The 15,000-nt window shown below is 50.6% G+C and overlaps 1 protein-coding gene across 5 annotated transcripts in view; it reads right to left on the reverse strand.

Annotated features, from left to right (window-relative positions):
• LOC125956355 (small conductance calcium-activated potassium channel protein) overlaps nt 1-15,000 on the reverse strand; it is a 139,657-nt gene that overhangs the window by 68,693 nt on the left and 55,964 nt on the right. Inside the window, exon 1 of one of the 5 annotated variants that reach the window (XM_049688125.1) lies at nt 7,378-9,231. The exons of the other annotated variants lie outside the window; for them this stretch is intronic. Coding sequence (XP_049544082.1) covers nt 7,378-7,434 — 57 coding nt within the window. The 5' untranslated portion in view covers nt 7,435-9,231. Of the gene's footprint in view, nt 1-7,377; nt 9,232-15,000 lie in introns of those variants that run through there. 5 annotated transcript variants of the gene reach the window in all.

Consider the following 15,000-nt stretch of genomic DNA (forward strand, 5'->3'; position numbering starts at 1 on the left):
AGGGGGCAACGCAGGACGGAGCTCATGGCAGGCAATTGAAATTAGGTTTTCTTTTTATTCCCGAGTCGAGTCGAGTCGAGTCGAGTGAGGGAACGAAACCCTTCCCGGGCTCATCGGGCAAGTGGCAATCCTTGCTCGTCTTCGTCGAGGCCCCCCCCTCTCCCACAACCCCGGACCCAGGACGTGTGTCGGGGGTCGGAGGCCACGTCAGCCAGGGCGCATCGTTGGTTTTATTACGCCATACAGTTTGATTGCATCGATTGAGTGCAGACGGAGGCCGTCGCTGGCGGCTGGCGGCTCAATACTCAATCATCTTGTCAGGTCACAGGCCCTCCGCGCCATCACCAGCACCCGCTCCCTGGTGCTTGAGCGATGAGACAGGGCAAGCCGCCAGACCAGATGACGTTTCTGCTCGTCTTGTGGATTTAAAAATCGACTTGATCTCGAGGAACGCGCAAGGGCAAAAGGAACAGGAAAAAAAAGATACATCCATTCGTATCCTCGCAGTAAGCCCCTCAGCTGATGGAGGATGCCATGGTACGACGGGACGAGGGCCCAGAGAAGGTTTAAGGAAGCGAGGCGGCCGCCCCTCAAGGAAGAGGCGAACGCTGCTGCGCTTGGCAGGAAATTGGATACTTTGAGCTGGTTAGATTTACGAGCTGATCCCGCCATTGTCTTATGGCCTCGAGGACTGCAACTAATTTAAGACCTCTGTCCGGATCCGGCAGGGGCTGTGTAGCGGCAGGTCAAGGTTCAGGTCGGTGGTGCTTATGGGCCCGCGCACACAATTAGCCGAGATTTGATTTCATGCCCGGCTGCACGTCGCATCTATATAATCGACACAAGATGTCGTCTAGTTGTGGCCCGGGGCCATTTTCAGTAGTCGCGCAGCGTGCCGCGGCTATTTCAAATATTCAGTTCAAGTTTCACTTCTGAGCTGAGGTGGTAGTTCAGTGTTCATGACAGTTTCTGTCCTCGGAAGATGCACATTCTTCCGGCACAAGTGAAGAGAAGCACGATCAAAGTTGTCCGGAGACTTTGATTCGCTTCAGCAGCGGAAAGCGAGTCTTGCGAGCCAATGCGGTAGGAGATTCATTTTTGACAAGAGTTTATACAACTTTAACCGGTGTTTGTAGCCTCTGCGGCACGCTAACGACTGGATCGGCACAAAACCCTCCGGTGACTCAGTTCAGCTCTAGCTACCGAGATTCCACCGGAGCTTTACCATTCTTCTCTCTTTCTCTCTAGAGAGACGCGTGTTTTTCTTTCGTCTGTGCCTGCGGCATCGAAAGCATTATCTTCGTCTCGACCGTCTCGACCCCGCGATAGAGGTATGTGAGGGGGCGTGAGAACCGCCCGTAACGAAATTGGTCGCCGGGAATTTATGACTTTATTTATTTCGTTGCCCTTTCGCCTTTCGAAGCCAGCATTCTCCGCCGTTCTTCGCATGAGTGAGCATTGCGCTAGTGAGCATAGCTCTGAGGAGGTTGGAAATAAAACACCGACACCACCGCCACGGCCGGATAGCGAGTGTGCGAGTTCCAGTGTCCTCGGATGGCGACCACTTGGCGACTTGGAGCGACTCGTTCCATCGCCACATCGGGAACATCGAGAAGTTGGTCTAATGTGAAATCCCAATGAAGTGAGCAAAGTTAGCGACAACGGAGATGCGCAAACATGCACACAAACACACCGTTGCCAATTAGGTAAGAACACAGAACGCGAAGAGCCGTGCAGTGGGAATGATGAGCTCGTTGAACAAACTATTTCATTACAACCCAATCTGGGGATGTGAAAAGTTTGGCACCGAGCTCCGAGGTTCGCAGGTTCGGACCGTGCCATCCGCGTGAGGCGAACGCAATCGATCGGTCGGTTGCTGTTTGCTCGTTACTTTCCATTGCTTTCCGTTACGGACAGTTCACGGCGCCACCAGAGCACCGTCCGTTTTTGGTGTGGATTCCGGAGATCCAACTAGCGCACCCGAGCCGAGGCGAAGGGTAAGCCGGGAGTGTCTTGTCTGCGCCAAACGTGCGATTCGACGCGTATGCGCATACACACGGAGACCCATGGTCATGTCCCGTGTGGCAGTTTCGGTTTCATTTGGTCAGCAATTTATGGTAATAGAAGAAGAGCCCCGGGAGGGAACGCGGCCTTGTTGGAGCCTGCAGGGCGATGGCCAAAGTTCTAAAGCCACAACCGCCAGTCGCTGGCCGCTGGCGCTCGGCGCTTTTCGTTTTTCTCCGATCGAGCGATTGAGCCAGCCTCCTCTGGCTATCGTTCGTTTGGCTGAGAGGCATCTCGATAGTCACCGCGAAGGATCATGGGTTAGTCTCATGTCTCGCCCTTCACCCCTCGGGGGGGTTCTACGGCGTTAGAACCGGTCCGTTGGTGTTTGAGGCTAATAAGCTTCTTCTTCTAGCGGGACCGTAGAGAGAACGAGAGAGAGAGAGAGAGAGAGGATGGGATCGGTGTGTCCGGACGACAGATGAGCAAGAGCGATGGCATCGCCCGTTCGGTCGTCGGTATGCCCCCTCCCTTCTGAGGCACCGAGAACGAAGCCGAAGAAAAAGACGAAGGTAAAAGGGGTGCTCCGAGCGACAGAGCAGACAAACAAGCGTGGGCAGCGGAGTTATGGTGCAAGAAGAAATTATTGTTATGATGATTGTGGTAGTAAATGGTAACGCGCGCGATTTGGCGCAAGATATCGCAGCTTATTCGAAGGCTGAGCGAACGAACGAACGAACTGAACTGAACTGTGTCTTTCGGAATGGGGATCGCGCTCGTTCTACTGCATAATCGAATCTTGGGTCCTAACCGCCATAACTAGGCATTGTGTCTCCGTGAGGGTGGAAGCGAGTGCCGAGAGGGGGCTGATGGTTCGTGGATAAATCCTTACCAACCCCCGCTATGCCCCTTTGTGGGTTGTAAAATGTGAATGTGCGCATAGCAACGTAATCCATATTTGTTGCCCAAGTACCTACGAACGGAAGGGGGGCTTCCTGATTGGTCCTCAGGGATGGTGCTCACCTCTCGGGTTCAAACTTGAAGTTCCATTTGTGATTTGCAATGTTGAAATTGAATAAAATTCAATTCAGTCCTTTCGGAATTCGAACTCGTAGGTCATGCCGGAAAGCAACCAACCACCCTTATCTAGCTTGTCGAACGATTCCCGGAATCCTGCTACAAAGCATGCTTCCTTTGAGATAGCGCTGGCCGTAGCCTAGGGTTTGTGTTTTCCATCAGAACAGTGTAGCCTTCCACGCCCCCGGCCCCCGGGGTTGTAACTCAATCCGGGGGTCATACTCTGAGTCAGGAAGACTAAAAAAAATGGATGGAAACATAATAGAAAGTGTCACTTCTTGCTTCGCCGGTGAATTGTTTATGAACTTTCAACTCCCCGGTACGGTTGGGGTTGGGCGACATCGGTGACCTGGTTGCCTGTTAGGTGACGCCGGTTAACTAAACTAACATAACTCCCGGCCCGACGGGGACCCCCGAAGGGGCAGCAAACTTGTACAAGACAACTCGGTTTCTTCGGTTGCACCAGATTTCGCTTGACTATCGATTGTTATCTGGGCACCTCCTCTCTCCCCTCCTTTAAACCAATGCAATCTCTTCGTAGTGTCTTCAAGGTTCTTTGCCATGGAGAGCAGATTCTTGCAACTTGCCATGGATAAGAAAAGGTATGTGTGCGTGTGTGTGTGTGTGTGCCTTAGATTTGGTACGATTAAGATAACCAAATGGGATGGTAGGGATATAGTACGAGGAAAGTTGAGTCGCCCTAGCTATACCTGACATCCCCATGCGCAGGAGTTGCTTCGCACCTCGAGGCACTTCATTGTATCGTTTTGTGCTCGTGCCAGTAAGTTTTGCTGTGCACCACGCGTTACCTCGTTCTACAGAGTTTCTCGTGTGAATAGGTGAATGTCTGATAACTTTTGTAGGGTGCCACCGAGTGGCAGGAACTTTCGGCACAATCCGGAGAGTTGTGGAACGATCCTAGCCACGGGGTTGATCGTGGAAAGTTGAACTACGGTCTCCCAGGGTCAGCAGTATACTGGAGGTGGTAGAGTACGATACGTATGTGCAACGTGCGTTCAGTTTGTGCAAGTGTTCGGCGTTCCATTCGATATTGGACTTTTTCGGTATTGGGATAAAGTTTTCACTTCGACGAACCCGCAGGAAAGTGAGGTTGCACCTAGGGTTGACGTATTTGCACATCTAACCTCACGTTTTTCTGTAAACTATTGAACGCTCCATCAGCAATACCTTGTTTCAAAGGGGGGGTTTAAATTCTGGTCAGTTCACTGCAATCCACTCAGCTGTCCGTCATTTCAATCTGTGGACGCCTTGTTCATCGTCCCTCGCTCATCATCCGACCGTGTATTTTCATCATTTTAAAGCGATCCCTTGTTAAAGGCTCACCGGGTATCCTTGCGCCGATCGTCCAATCGACCCTTGGCAGTGGCAGCGAAACAAAGGCCTCCAATTGGATCCCCTCGGAGGCGTTGAACAAATTAATCCAATCGAACGCGGCCAGGAACCATCCGAACCACTCAACCCTAGCGAGTGTTTTAATCTGCTTTAAAATTAATTAAAACTATCGCTCGGTCGCCGCGCCACCGTTGCCGGGTCGCCCTTCCGGCCAAACCGAAGAATGAGCCCCTTTTAGTGGACCGTTGCTGGCTTCGAGAGGATTCTCGGTCGAGGGGCGTTCGTTACCGCGTGGTGGTAGCATTGATTGATTGATGGGATAGTCATCATAGCCGGTTCCGGTTTCACACTCGCTCCCACCAGCCGTGGACCATCTATACGCGTTATGTATTCCGATGCAGCTGCATCATACGCACACACACACACACATGCGCACGTTGATTGCGATTCAATTCGATAGCGCGATAATGCTGCGGTACTTGGATGGCCATTTTCGTTTGTTCGAAAGCGCTTTCCGGCAGCTTTGCGCTTTCAAATCTCCATCCTCCACCAACTCGATCCATTGCGGGGGAGGTTCTGTAATGGGTTTTCTAAAAGCGGTGTGGTGGCTATTTTGTTGTTTTGTATGCATGCATGGGCACCGATGGGCATGCATCGATTGATTACCTGGTGCACCCCGTTGCTTTGATTAAACGAATCTCGCAGGCCCGTGTGCTAATTGGTGATCTGATGGCCCTGGAGCATGTAATCGTAAGCGGATTGGCATGGATTTTGCGCGGTAAATGGAGTGGCCCTTGCGAGAGGATTTTGTTACACAATGCATTAAATTTGTTGGGTTTTTTTTGGTTCGTGGTTTGACTTCCAATCGTGTTTATCACTTTCCGGCTTATCACCCTCGCATTAGTGTTGACATGATTTCCAACCGATTGCCTCGCCCCGTAATCACCGTGCCAATTGAAGCGCAATAACGAACCAAATTGATCCTTAAAAAATCGATATAAAAGACATAAACCAGTCTTCCTTCGGTTGCGTTACCTTGTCAAGGAAGCTCGAATGTCGCTGGCAGCATAAAATGCTTAATTACATACTCATTACCCAGACAACAATGCCAACAAGGATGGAGGCGCGCGCATGCACGTTCATGTGCGGCGAAGGCAAGAAAAGAGGATGGTAAAGGAAAACGAATCTACCTCCCGTCGCTTGAACGGTGGTACGTTCGTTTGGGAAAGCAATTTCGAGCCAATTTATCATAACATTGAAGTGAAGCTTGAGGTGCTTGCTTTACTTTGCCTCTTGGTATGGCCTGGCCTGGCCTGCCCAGCCCTGCCCAGCCCAGCCCAGCCCTTCTTGGTACGACTTGGTAAGCCTGCTCAGCATCTTCAAAACCGGCTGCCATAACCAAATAAGCCTCAGCATTCCTTTAGCTTCACGTGGTCCGGATGCGAGGAAACGGAAGCGAAAAAGGAAAACATGCTGCACGGTGGCCCTTCTGTTCGAACTCACACACAAACGCACACATGCGCGCGTACGCAGACATACAGCCAAGATTATAATTATGCGAAGAGGATACATGTGAACCACCACCACCATCACCACCACGTTCTTCCACTTGACTGCACCGGAAGCGAGCGTAAACGCAGTTCGCGCAGCACGCGGGTTGTGCCGCCGTACCGGTGTGGTGCCGAGTGTGTATGAGCCTCCGCCGTGTCTGTACCGGTCCGGAACGGAGTATTTTATATTTTTTAACGTTTGACAGGTTGTCGCTTTTCGCCCTTTATCTTTTGCAGGGGAAGGTGAACCCGTGGCTGGCCCCGGCCGGTTCCGGCTTCCGGCTTCTGGCGATGAAAGTAATGCCGCAAGCGACCGAGCGAACCGAGCGAACGAACGCTTTGCATCCGCTATAACTTGCGACGCTGGTGGTTGGTGGAAGTTTTGAAATTGTTGTCGAGAAAAAGTGGTCTTTTGAACTTTGTTCCGCTTTTTCGCCCGCGCGAATGAGTTTAATGATAACAAACGTTTTGCCTTATCGGTGGTGGTAGACTTTAAAGGAAAGAAAATCGTCAAAATGTGGTAGGAAAACATGGCGCAGCACAAACACACAGCTTGCAGCTCTTTAATATCTAGGTGTATGAAATGAAAGGGGAACAATTAACGGGAAGACAGCACCACTAAATGCCAGCTGCTGAGCTTGTGTGTGTGTTAAGCATGAACGATTTGAGCATAATAATTTGGCTAGCGGAGTTCACAGGAGTTCACTACGTACCTCTTGGTCCACACTAATTAGGGGTCAACACAGATGGTTTGGTAGCGTGTGTATTTGTGTGCCTGGGTGTGTTTGTCTGTCTCTGTGTGAGCATGTGTTTGTTTGTAGGTGATGTACTTAAGTTTACTTCAACTGCCGGGTTACAACTGAGCTCTTAGCAATGCTTATCTTATCGTCCTTCTCGACGAAAGTGCTTTCGATAGTGCTACCGGGACACATGATTAGTGACAGAGCAAGGGAGTAGAGAGAGAGAGAGAGAGAGAGAGAGAGAGAGAGAGAGAGAGAGAGAGAGAGAGAGAGAGAGAAGAGATAGGGAGAGAGTTAGGGGAAGAAGAAGAAGGAACAAAATGGACAACTGATTTCTTAACAAAACACTCTAGCACTCGCTTACTGGGAAGGTAGATACCAATTGGAAAAACCGAAGAAGTTCAAGTGGGACAACAATCGCACAGAATTTTCAAACAAACACTACGCTTACGGCCAAATCACAGTCCAATCTGGGTGACAAAATTTTGCGGTTATGGCTACAAGGACCAGACCAATGGAACTCTTGGAACTTGGAAGATACGTGGGTTCAATTTTTCCGGGGGTGGGGGAGATGGCATTGGAATCTCGATACAATTTTTAGGGGGACACTAAAATCGCACTCCGGGTATATAACCGTGTTGAAGTAAACTTACCTTGATCGTGGTACGCGATCGGGTGTACAGTATTTGCGTGCCGTACTTGGTGGCCATTTTGTCTAAAGCGGGGTTCGGCTTGCGTTAAAGCGGGGGTTTTTTTTTTTTAGTGGCGTAGCGTGTCTCACTGTCGCGGTGTGTCGGTGAGTGTGTTGTGTTTGTTGGACAGAGAAGACTTGGTCAGGATTTTGGTTGAGGTGCGATTTGCTGGCCGTCTCGTCGTGTTCGTGCTCGTGCTCTGGGTGCCGTGTGCGCGATTCGCGCTCTGTTGTCAATTGCTGTTGGTTTTGCTGTTGCTGTTTGGTTTGTTTGCTTTAAAGCTGTTTTCGGCTTCGCGTCACTCGAGGCAATCGAACGGGCGAGAACTAACTGTGAACTGTGAACTGGAGGCAAACTGTGCGGCCCGGGGGTGTGGGTGTGCCAAGTGTTCTAAGTGTAGTTTGCAGCCACTTGGGAGTTGATCCGAAAGTCGTCTCCAAAGCTTTCAGCATCGCTCCCCCACCACTGCTGCTTTTAAAGTGTATTGTGATGTACTAGATAGAAGAAACCAAGACAAACAGATGCAGTAGACCATTGGGAGTGTACAGAGAGTGTATTGGTTGTGCCGACGGTGGTTCTCGATGCGGGAAGTTGGCACAGTTGTCGTTTCGACGGACTAACGAAGGATCTTCCAATGCACTCTCTCCCACACAAACATACACACACACACTATGCTCTTAAGTAGACAATTGTTCCTTTCACATCGCTGGGTCAGTCACTCACTGTGGCACTTGCTGCGAGTCCGTTCTAGAGTTGGTAATGGTTCACAGGAGGCATCTCCTGTCAACCAGCTCCCCAGAGTATCTTCACCAGTAAGAGAGGGCCAGTAGTCAGGGAGGCAGTGGGTCGACAGTCGTTAAGATGTATATTTTTATGCAATCGAAAATGCAAACCCTGTCGTGTTTTCCCCTTCCGACTTTTCTGACTCGCAATTGCAAACGAGCACTTTGCGCTCGTGCCAGTGATGACTGGTGTACGAACTTATGCGGGGGACCTTGACTTTCGTGACGTCACGATTCCATGAACTCGACGAAGCTCATTACAAGTCGTTACAGGAGGGAATTAACAGAGCAACGGAGACTGCGGACACCTTTCGTTGCTCAGTGCGACTGCCTTGGACGTGTAACCGGGGAATGTAATACCATTAAATCACGGTCCACAACGTTCGCCCAGGGAACCATCACTATCACACTTCACCGCGCTTCCGCTTAACCGGCACCGCCGTTAGTTTAATAATTACATTTTAATTGAATCATATTTCGTGATGTGGGATACGAGCAACGAGCCTTTGCCGAAGCGCAGCGCGCAATTCAATAGAAAAACGTGGGGGATTTTCCGTGTTTTTTTCCCCACCGTTTTCCCGGGATCGTCGAAACACTGCTGCAACACTGCGCTCTTCGCACTCATTAGATTATACACAGAAACGGAGGGAAATGGAATTGAATAGAGAGATAGCTGAACGAGATGGAAGGGTGAGGTGGTCTACGCTCTACAAAGATCAGGGGGTGAGCGCGAGCAGGAAATGGTTTGGAAATGTAATACCACCCAGTAGCATAACGAGAGAGGGATCTACATCTACATCGACGGGTACGTACGCACGCAGAAAGGAGAAAATACCGGGGTCATACAGCTCTACGGTTGAAGGAGAAGAAGGAGTCAAAATGGAAGGGAAGAGGGGCTTTTAGTTGCAAATCGGGGCCGCTACACCACCATTACGGCTCTATTTTCTTTGTTTGGAAAAACTGGAAAATCTGCTCGAATGACAATCGGGATTTTCAAAGAGACTTTAACAAAATGAAATGCGCGAGAGAGAGATAGAGAGAGATAGAGAGCTGTATAGAAAGAGAAGAGTTTGTGTTCAGTAATGGCGGGGAACTACTAGCACCACCACTACGAGCCGTCACCAGCACTAATGGTATTGCGCATTAGTTTTTCGTCCGTCTGGCCCGCCCCGGTGAAAAAGGGGTGTAGTGCCTGCTCCATCACTCATTTAAGAGGCTCTCTAATGAATTGATGATGGAACTGGTTCCTCTTGGTTGACGTCGACGGCCCCCCAGGACCAGGGTTCGAGGGGGTGCCGAGATTCCGAGAAGTTGCTTGCGAGCGGCCAAGGGGCTGGCACGTGCCCAGATTCTGATTCCATTATCCGTTGAACTGCTTCGGACAGACAGTACGGTGGGAGGGAGAGGGGGGGTAGTTTACAGTTGTTCCAGTTTGAAATTTCCCCTCCCTTCCAAGCCGCCCCGCCCCCTTGGCGAGCTTGCCCTGTATTCGGACTAGTAACCTGAGAACCGCTGTCAGAATGAATGAATGAATGGCGCTTCGTGGAATGCAATGGCACAGGTTAGCACCGGTTTGCTACAAATTAACATCACAAAAGCTAGGCACTGACGTGTCCAAATGTGTGTGTGTGTGTGTGTGTGTGTGATCAACTTTTAATTATAACATGTGCTGACCGGTAACAACCACGACGACGCCATTTGTGTGTTGCGCAAGTGTCGCGCGATAAAACTTTTCCCTTTCCACTGTCCAGTGGCTGGCGTTGTCATGTCATGTTAGCCAGTCTGATCAAGCGACCCGCGTTGACCACGGATGCACGGCCGTATTCTAATGCCATGGTCACTTCCCTTTCGCTAACGCATACCCACACACACACACACACACACACACACACACACACACACAGGCAGCGCATCAATGTTGTAACCGCAAGCTGGCGAGATAAGCTTAACAATGGACGCGAGCGCATCCAAGCGAATTAAGCCATAATGTGGTGGTGCTTGGCGGGCGAGTGCGGATGGTATCCTTGTTCACATTGTCCCCATGCACGGCGTATTCAACGGAAGGAAGGTGAGGACGATTTGTGAGTGACGGTGAGTGGCACTTTGCAGCTGCGCCATTGATATGGGTTTTAATTAGTTTCCTTGGAAAACAGTTGCCCGGATCGGATTTTCCATTTTCCATCCCCAAAATGACATGCCAGTCAATGAATGACGTCGAGCAGAAGTTTCCTCTCCTCGAAAACGTTGCTGCTTGTGTTCCGTTGCAGCGACCTTTGATGGATAGTTCGCAGTTGCGAGTTCCCATCCGCTCCTTTCCTCAACCCCTCTTATCTGGAGCGCAAGTAATTTTTAATAAATATGCTGCCGGTTAGGGGCTGCATGCATTCCCATCGGTCCAAAAGTCCCTGGCGAAGCGTTATCAGTCCGTATGCAGTCCTGTGCTACTCCAGTTTAAACCCACTCCAGTTTGTCCCCCCCAAAAAAGCTGGCCAGCTGCGGGAGACGACTTTCGTCATTGGAACGTTTCACCGGACGGAGCGCGAGGAATGGAGGGAGGGAAAGCGAGTGAAGAGTGAAGTCATCGTAATGCAAAGCCACAGCAGCGCAAATTCATTTCGCCCTGGTTGCGTCGCCACCAGACGATGTAACATATGCTGGGCAACCTACAAACCCCCTCTCCCCCTTCTTTACCACTACTTCATCCGAATGGAGGCGCCTAGTGCTCCAGCTGCTCCGGCGTTGGCCAGCAGCACAGAGCTTGGCACAGATTTCGGCGGCGTCATCTCGCCGCAGCCGTCGCCGCCGTCGCCGTCGCCGTCCGCTGAAGCAACATAATCCCATCGTACCAGCTGCTGTGTGTGTGTGCTTCCAGTGTTTGGGTTTAGGTTTTGCATACGGTGGTGGCGCCCACCACCAACACCACACGCGTCACTGTGCGGTCTGGCCTAATCTAAATAAACATGAAGTGCCGCTTATCAGCTTTCCCGATCCCGAGGAGACGGAGAAGTAGGAGCAGGGAAAGGAGGAGGAGGAGGTGGTGCTACATATTTCATCCCCTGGCACCATTATGCTGGCAGCATTACATCAAACCTGAAGACGATGGATGGAGAAGAAGTCGAGGCTGTAGCGGGGTCTGATGTGGTTTTAGTTATTTTTAGTTGATTGAAGTGGTTTCCCGGTGGCTTACATGACCGCACACGGCACAACAGTCCCACCTTCCTCCCTCCCCCCCCACCATTTTCCCATCCTCTGACCATGGCGCCGACATTACACGACGTCGCTAGCGGACGGGTGGATTGATCCGATTGGTTGAATTGTTCCCCCAAACTCCCAGAGCTGGGGTCGATCGATCGATAGATGAAGGAAGCAAGAGTTTTCCGGTGTCCGGTGGCCAAGAAACCCACCGCATGGAACCCTTATCCCTGTATATGTGTATGTGTGTGTGTCCAGTGGACGTTCAAAATCAGAAAACAAATCATAATCCGTTCGATTGGATTCGTTCGCTTCGGTGAAGCAGAGCTGCGCTCGTGGTATCATGGCAACGGAATGCCACGCTCAACGTTGGCAACGGGATGGCAACCGCCTCTGGTCGGTACCATTTCTTAAGACAATCCGATTAACTGCAGCCGGGGATACTCTCTCTCCTTTTTTTCGTTGGAATCGAAATAATGAAAACATGATCGTACGCTGGCGGTGCACCGGACAGGACGGATGCTCCGGCCATGGTCACGTGACCATTATTGAGTTTCTCGTTCTCTGCTGGTTGTCTGAGCTGGCTCAGGGCCGAACCATGGAAGCCACTGTAAAACCGAGCTAGCCGAAACCTTCCAAGCGCATCGTACTACATTTCAAAGGCTCCACGGTCGGCTGCTCTCATGCTTTTTCCCTAGCATGCCAGTTGGTCTAGGTTCGGTACACACAAAGCCACACACATACAGACACTAACATAGCGGACGGAAGAAGGTCCGCGAAATTAAATAGACGGAGGTGGTAAAAGTAAAAATTGTTTACGCCCCGAAATATGCGAAGCACAAGAAACACACGCTGGGCTTCACTTCATCAGCGGACCGGACGCCGAGAGGAAGCCGAGAGCGAGAGCGAGAGAGAAAGAATGGAGAGAAGTGCAAAGCCAGCCGGATATGGGCGCGTGCATGCGTGCGTTGGTCGCTCGTTGTGGTGACTGTGGTCGCGCCATTTATCATTTGGCTACCAGCAGCGGGCACCCCGACCTCGGCCACTCGGTTTTCCACTCCCTTCTTTCGGCGAGCATGAGTTCACTTCGCGGGGGAATGAATATTATTTATGGAAAATAAGGATAGGGAGAGAGAAAGAGAGAGAGAGAAGAAGAGGATGGCACCGACACACTGACCGTGTAGAGGAAATGGGGTGCGTGTTGTTGCACTGTTTGTTGTTTTGGCCGCCATCCTCTTTGGTATCAAGTCTTCTTCTTCTTGTTCTTCTCCGCTTGCATTCATTAGCGTACGAGTTGGGGTGCGGGTGCGCCCGGTGTCATCGGTAAATCACGAAACACGATCAATGTACGCGAGGGAGGGAGTGTAGCGGTCTTTTCGGTTCGGTGTGTTGGTGAAGTATAATTAAAAGAAGGCAACGTGTTTTCATTTTTTTCCGGTGTGGTTCGGAAAACTGCGCCAGAGCTGGTCGGTCACAAAAAAAAAACAAAAAACAAAAACAAACTGAATGCAACGGATGTACTAGATTGGTGCGTGTCCGGAGTCCGGCGGTGGCACGAATCCGTTGACATTATTGTTTTTAATATACAATGGCTTTGTGTCGATGCGGCGCGTAACTTCATTTTTATCAAATCAAATAAATCAAAGTCGAGCATTCGCGGTGGTGCTTCGAGATTTGTTGTTTGTTGTTTTTTTTCTGTGGAATGACAACATTGTGGATGTTGCATTTCCGCCTCTGGTGTGTTGGTTTGGCGCAGTGGTTTTAAAGCCAACGTTATTTTTGGGGCAATCTATATGAAGGTATATAATTCTTTTGAATTTTGGTATTTTCGACTTCAAAAACATGTACTTAAATGTTTATCTGTAAAATGAAATATTTACGTGGCATGTTGTATCTCATTTTTTTGTACAAAACTCATTCACAGCTCTATATTAAAAAATAATGTAAAATACGCTCTTCGAGTATTTTGAGCCATCCATTCGCGTTTTGAGCAAAATCTCCTCGCAACAAACAATGGCACCTCGTCAGGAGAGGAAGTTCTTCCATACGACCGAGCACCATTGTGCTCCTCGTTGGACCAAAAACACGGAAAAACGACCCAAAAATACCCAAAAACGCGACAACTAGCGCGTTTTCGGTCAGTCGGCTGGCTGGCTGGTTCTGGTTGGCCATTCTGTTCTGGCTTTTGTTTTTCGCCCAACAGCCCACAGGGGGAGGGTGGTCGGCTTATCATTTGACGCACCGCGGACCTGAGCTGTCTCGACGATGTTTTTCAGTAAAATTGTGGCACGCCCTCACTCACACCGGCCCAAAAAAACATGTCAACGCGTGCAGCCAAATGAATAATGGGTGTGAGAGGACACGCAGCGTGGTGTCCTCCTTTTTTGTGGGGGGGAAGACGGGGTGGAAATCTTTTCGCATCATTCATCCAGAGGATGAGGTCGTTTTGTGCGGATGGTTTCAGTATCGCTCATCGCTCATCGCTCGTGAGCTGCTCGGGTAAAGCATTTACAACCGGGAGCAGCGAGGAAAGCGGAAAATCGAACGAAGTAGCATCATCACCGACCGGTTCGGGGCCAGTCGGTGTCTGGTCGGCCGAATGTCAACATTTGCAAATGACAGTTCCGCATCCGCAAACGTGGCCATCGGGGGGGTGCGTTGGTCAGTTTCGTTTGCCGGCCTCGTTTGGTTTTCTGAGCGCGATTTTCAAAGAAACAAAGACAACAGCAAACACAACAAGAGAAACCACCATCCCGTGATGACGGTGCTGTGGTCACGGGAGCATTGCCACGGGACGTTGGCCAGGAAGTCGTTCGATTTATGCTTTGTGTTGTTGCTTCACGTTGACCATTCGATCGTTAGTGTGTGTCTGTATGTGTCTGTGTCTGTGGTTTTGGAACCATCGCATTCTATCATCGAACGACAACGTTGCAACAAAACGGTGAAAACAGCAAAGATGGTCGCGGTGACTCTGCCTCAATGCGCGCGTGTGTGTGTGTGTGTGTGTGCCCACTACCACCAAATATTTGGGCAGCTGCCGTTGGGTTTGGTGCTGGATGTGGCACATAATGTAGTCCCGCAGCGCTCTCCCGCCTTCAGCCATGTCCCACGGGGCCAGGCAATCAAGGGGTTTGTCGAATTCGTTTACGCGGCCACCACCACCACCACTACAACCACCATTCCATTCAGTCGGTTGTTCGACCATCCGTCGATTCCGCCACCATGGAGGTTACGCTGATGCTGCAGGAAAATGTGGTGACCGTTGCCCGACACACACACACACACACACACACACACACACACACACGAGAGCACGCGAAACAGCGGAAAGATCGGAATCTTCTGTGACCGCCGCAGCACCCCCTTGCATCGCGTGTACCTTGAGTGCTGAGATTAGTTCTTCCTTTCAGCGTCTGCGTGTGTGTTTGTGTGTGTGCGCCCGTTTGTGTGTGTGTGTGTGTGTGTAAAATTGGACACGGAAACACAGCACAAACGACGGGGGCCACGCGTGTGTTCGCAAGACCGCGGCAAAAGCGCGCGCCGAGTGCCGGAGATGATGGCAGGTTGCAGCGAAGGAGCGGCGCAATTGGAAGTAACAATATTGCTCGCA

Source organism: Anopheles darlingi, chromosome 3, assembly GCF_943734745.1.
Source record: "Anopheles darlingi chromosome 3, idAnoDarlMG_H_01, whole genome shotgun sequence".
In the NCBI taxonomy this organism is placed as follows: Eukaryota; Metazoa; Arthropoda; class Insecta; order Diptera; family Culicidae; genus Anopheles; species Anopheles darlingi.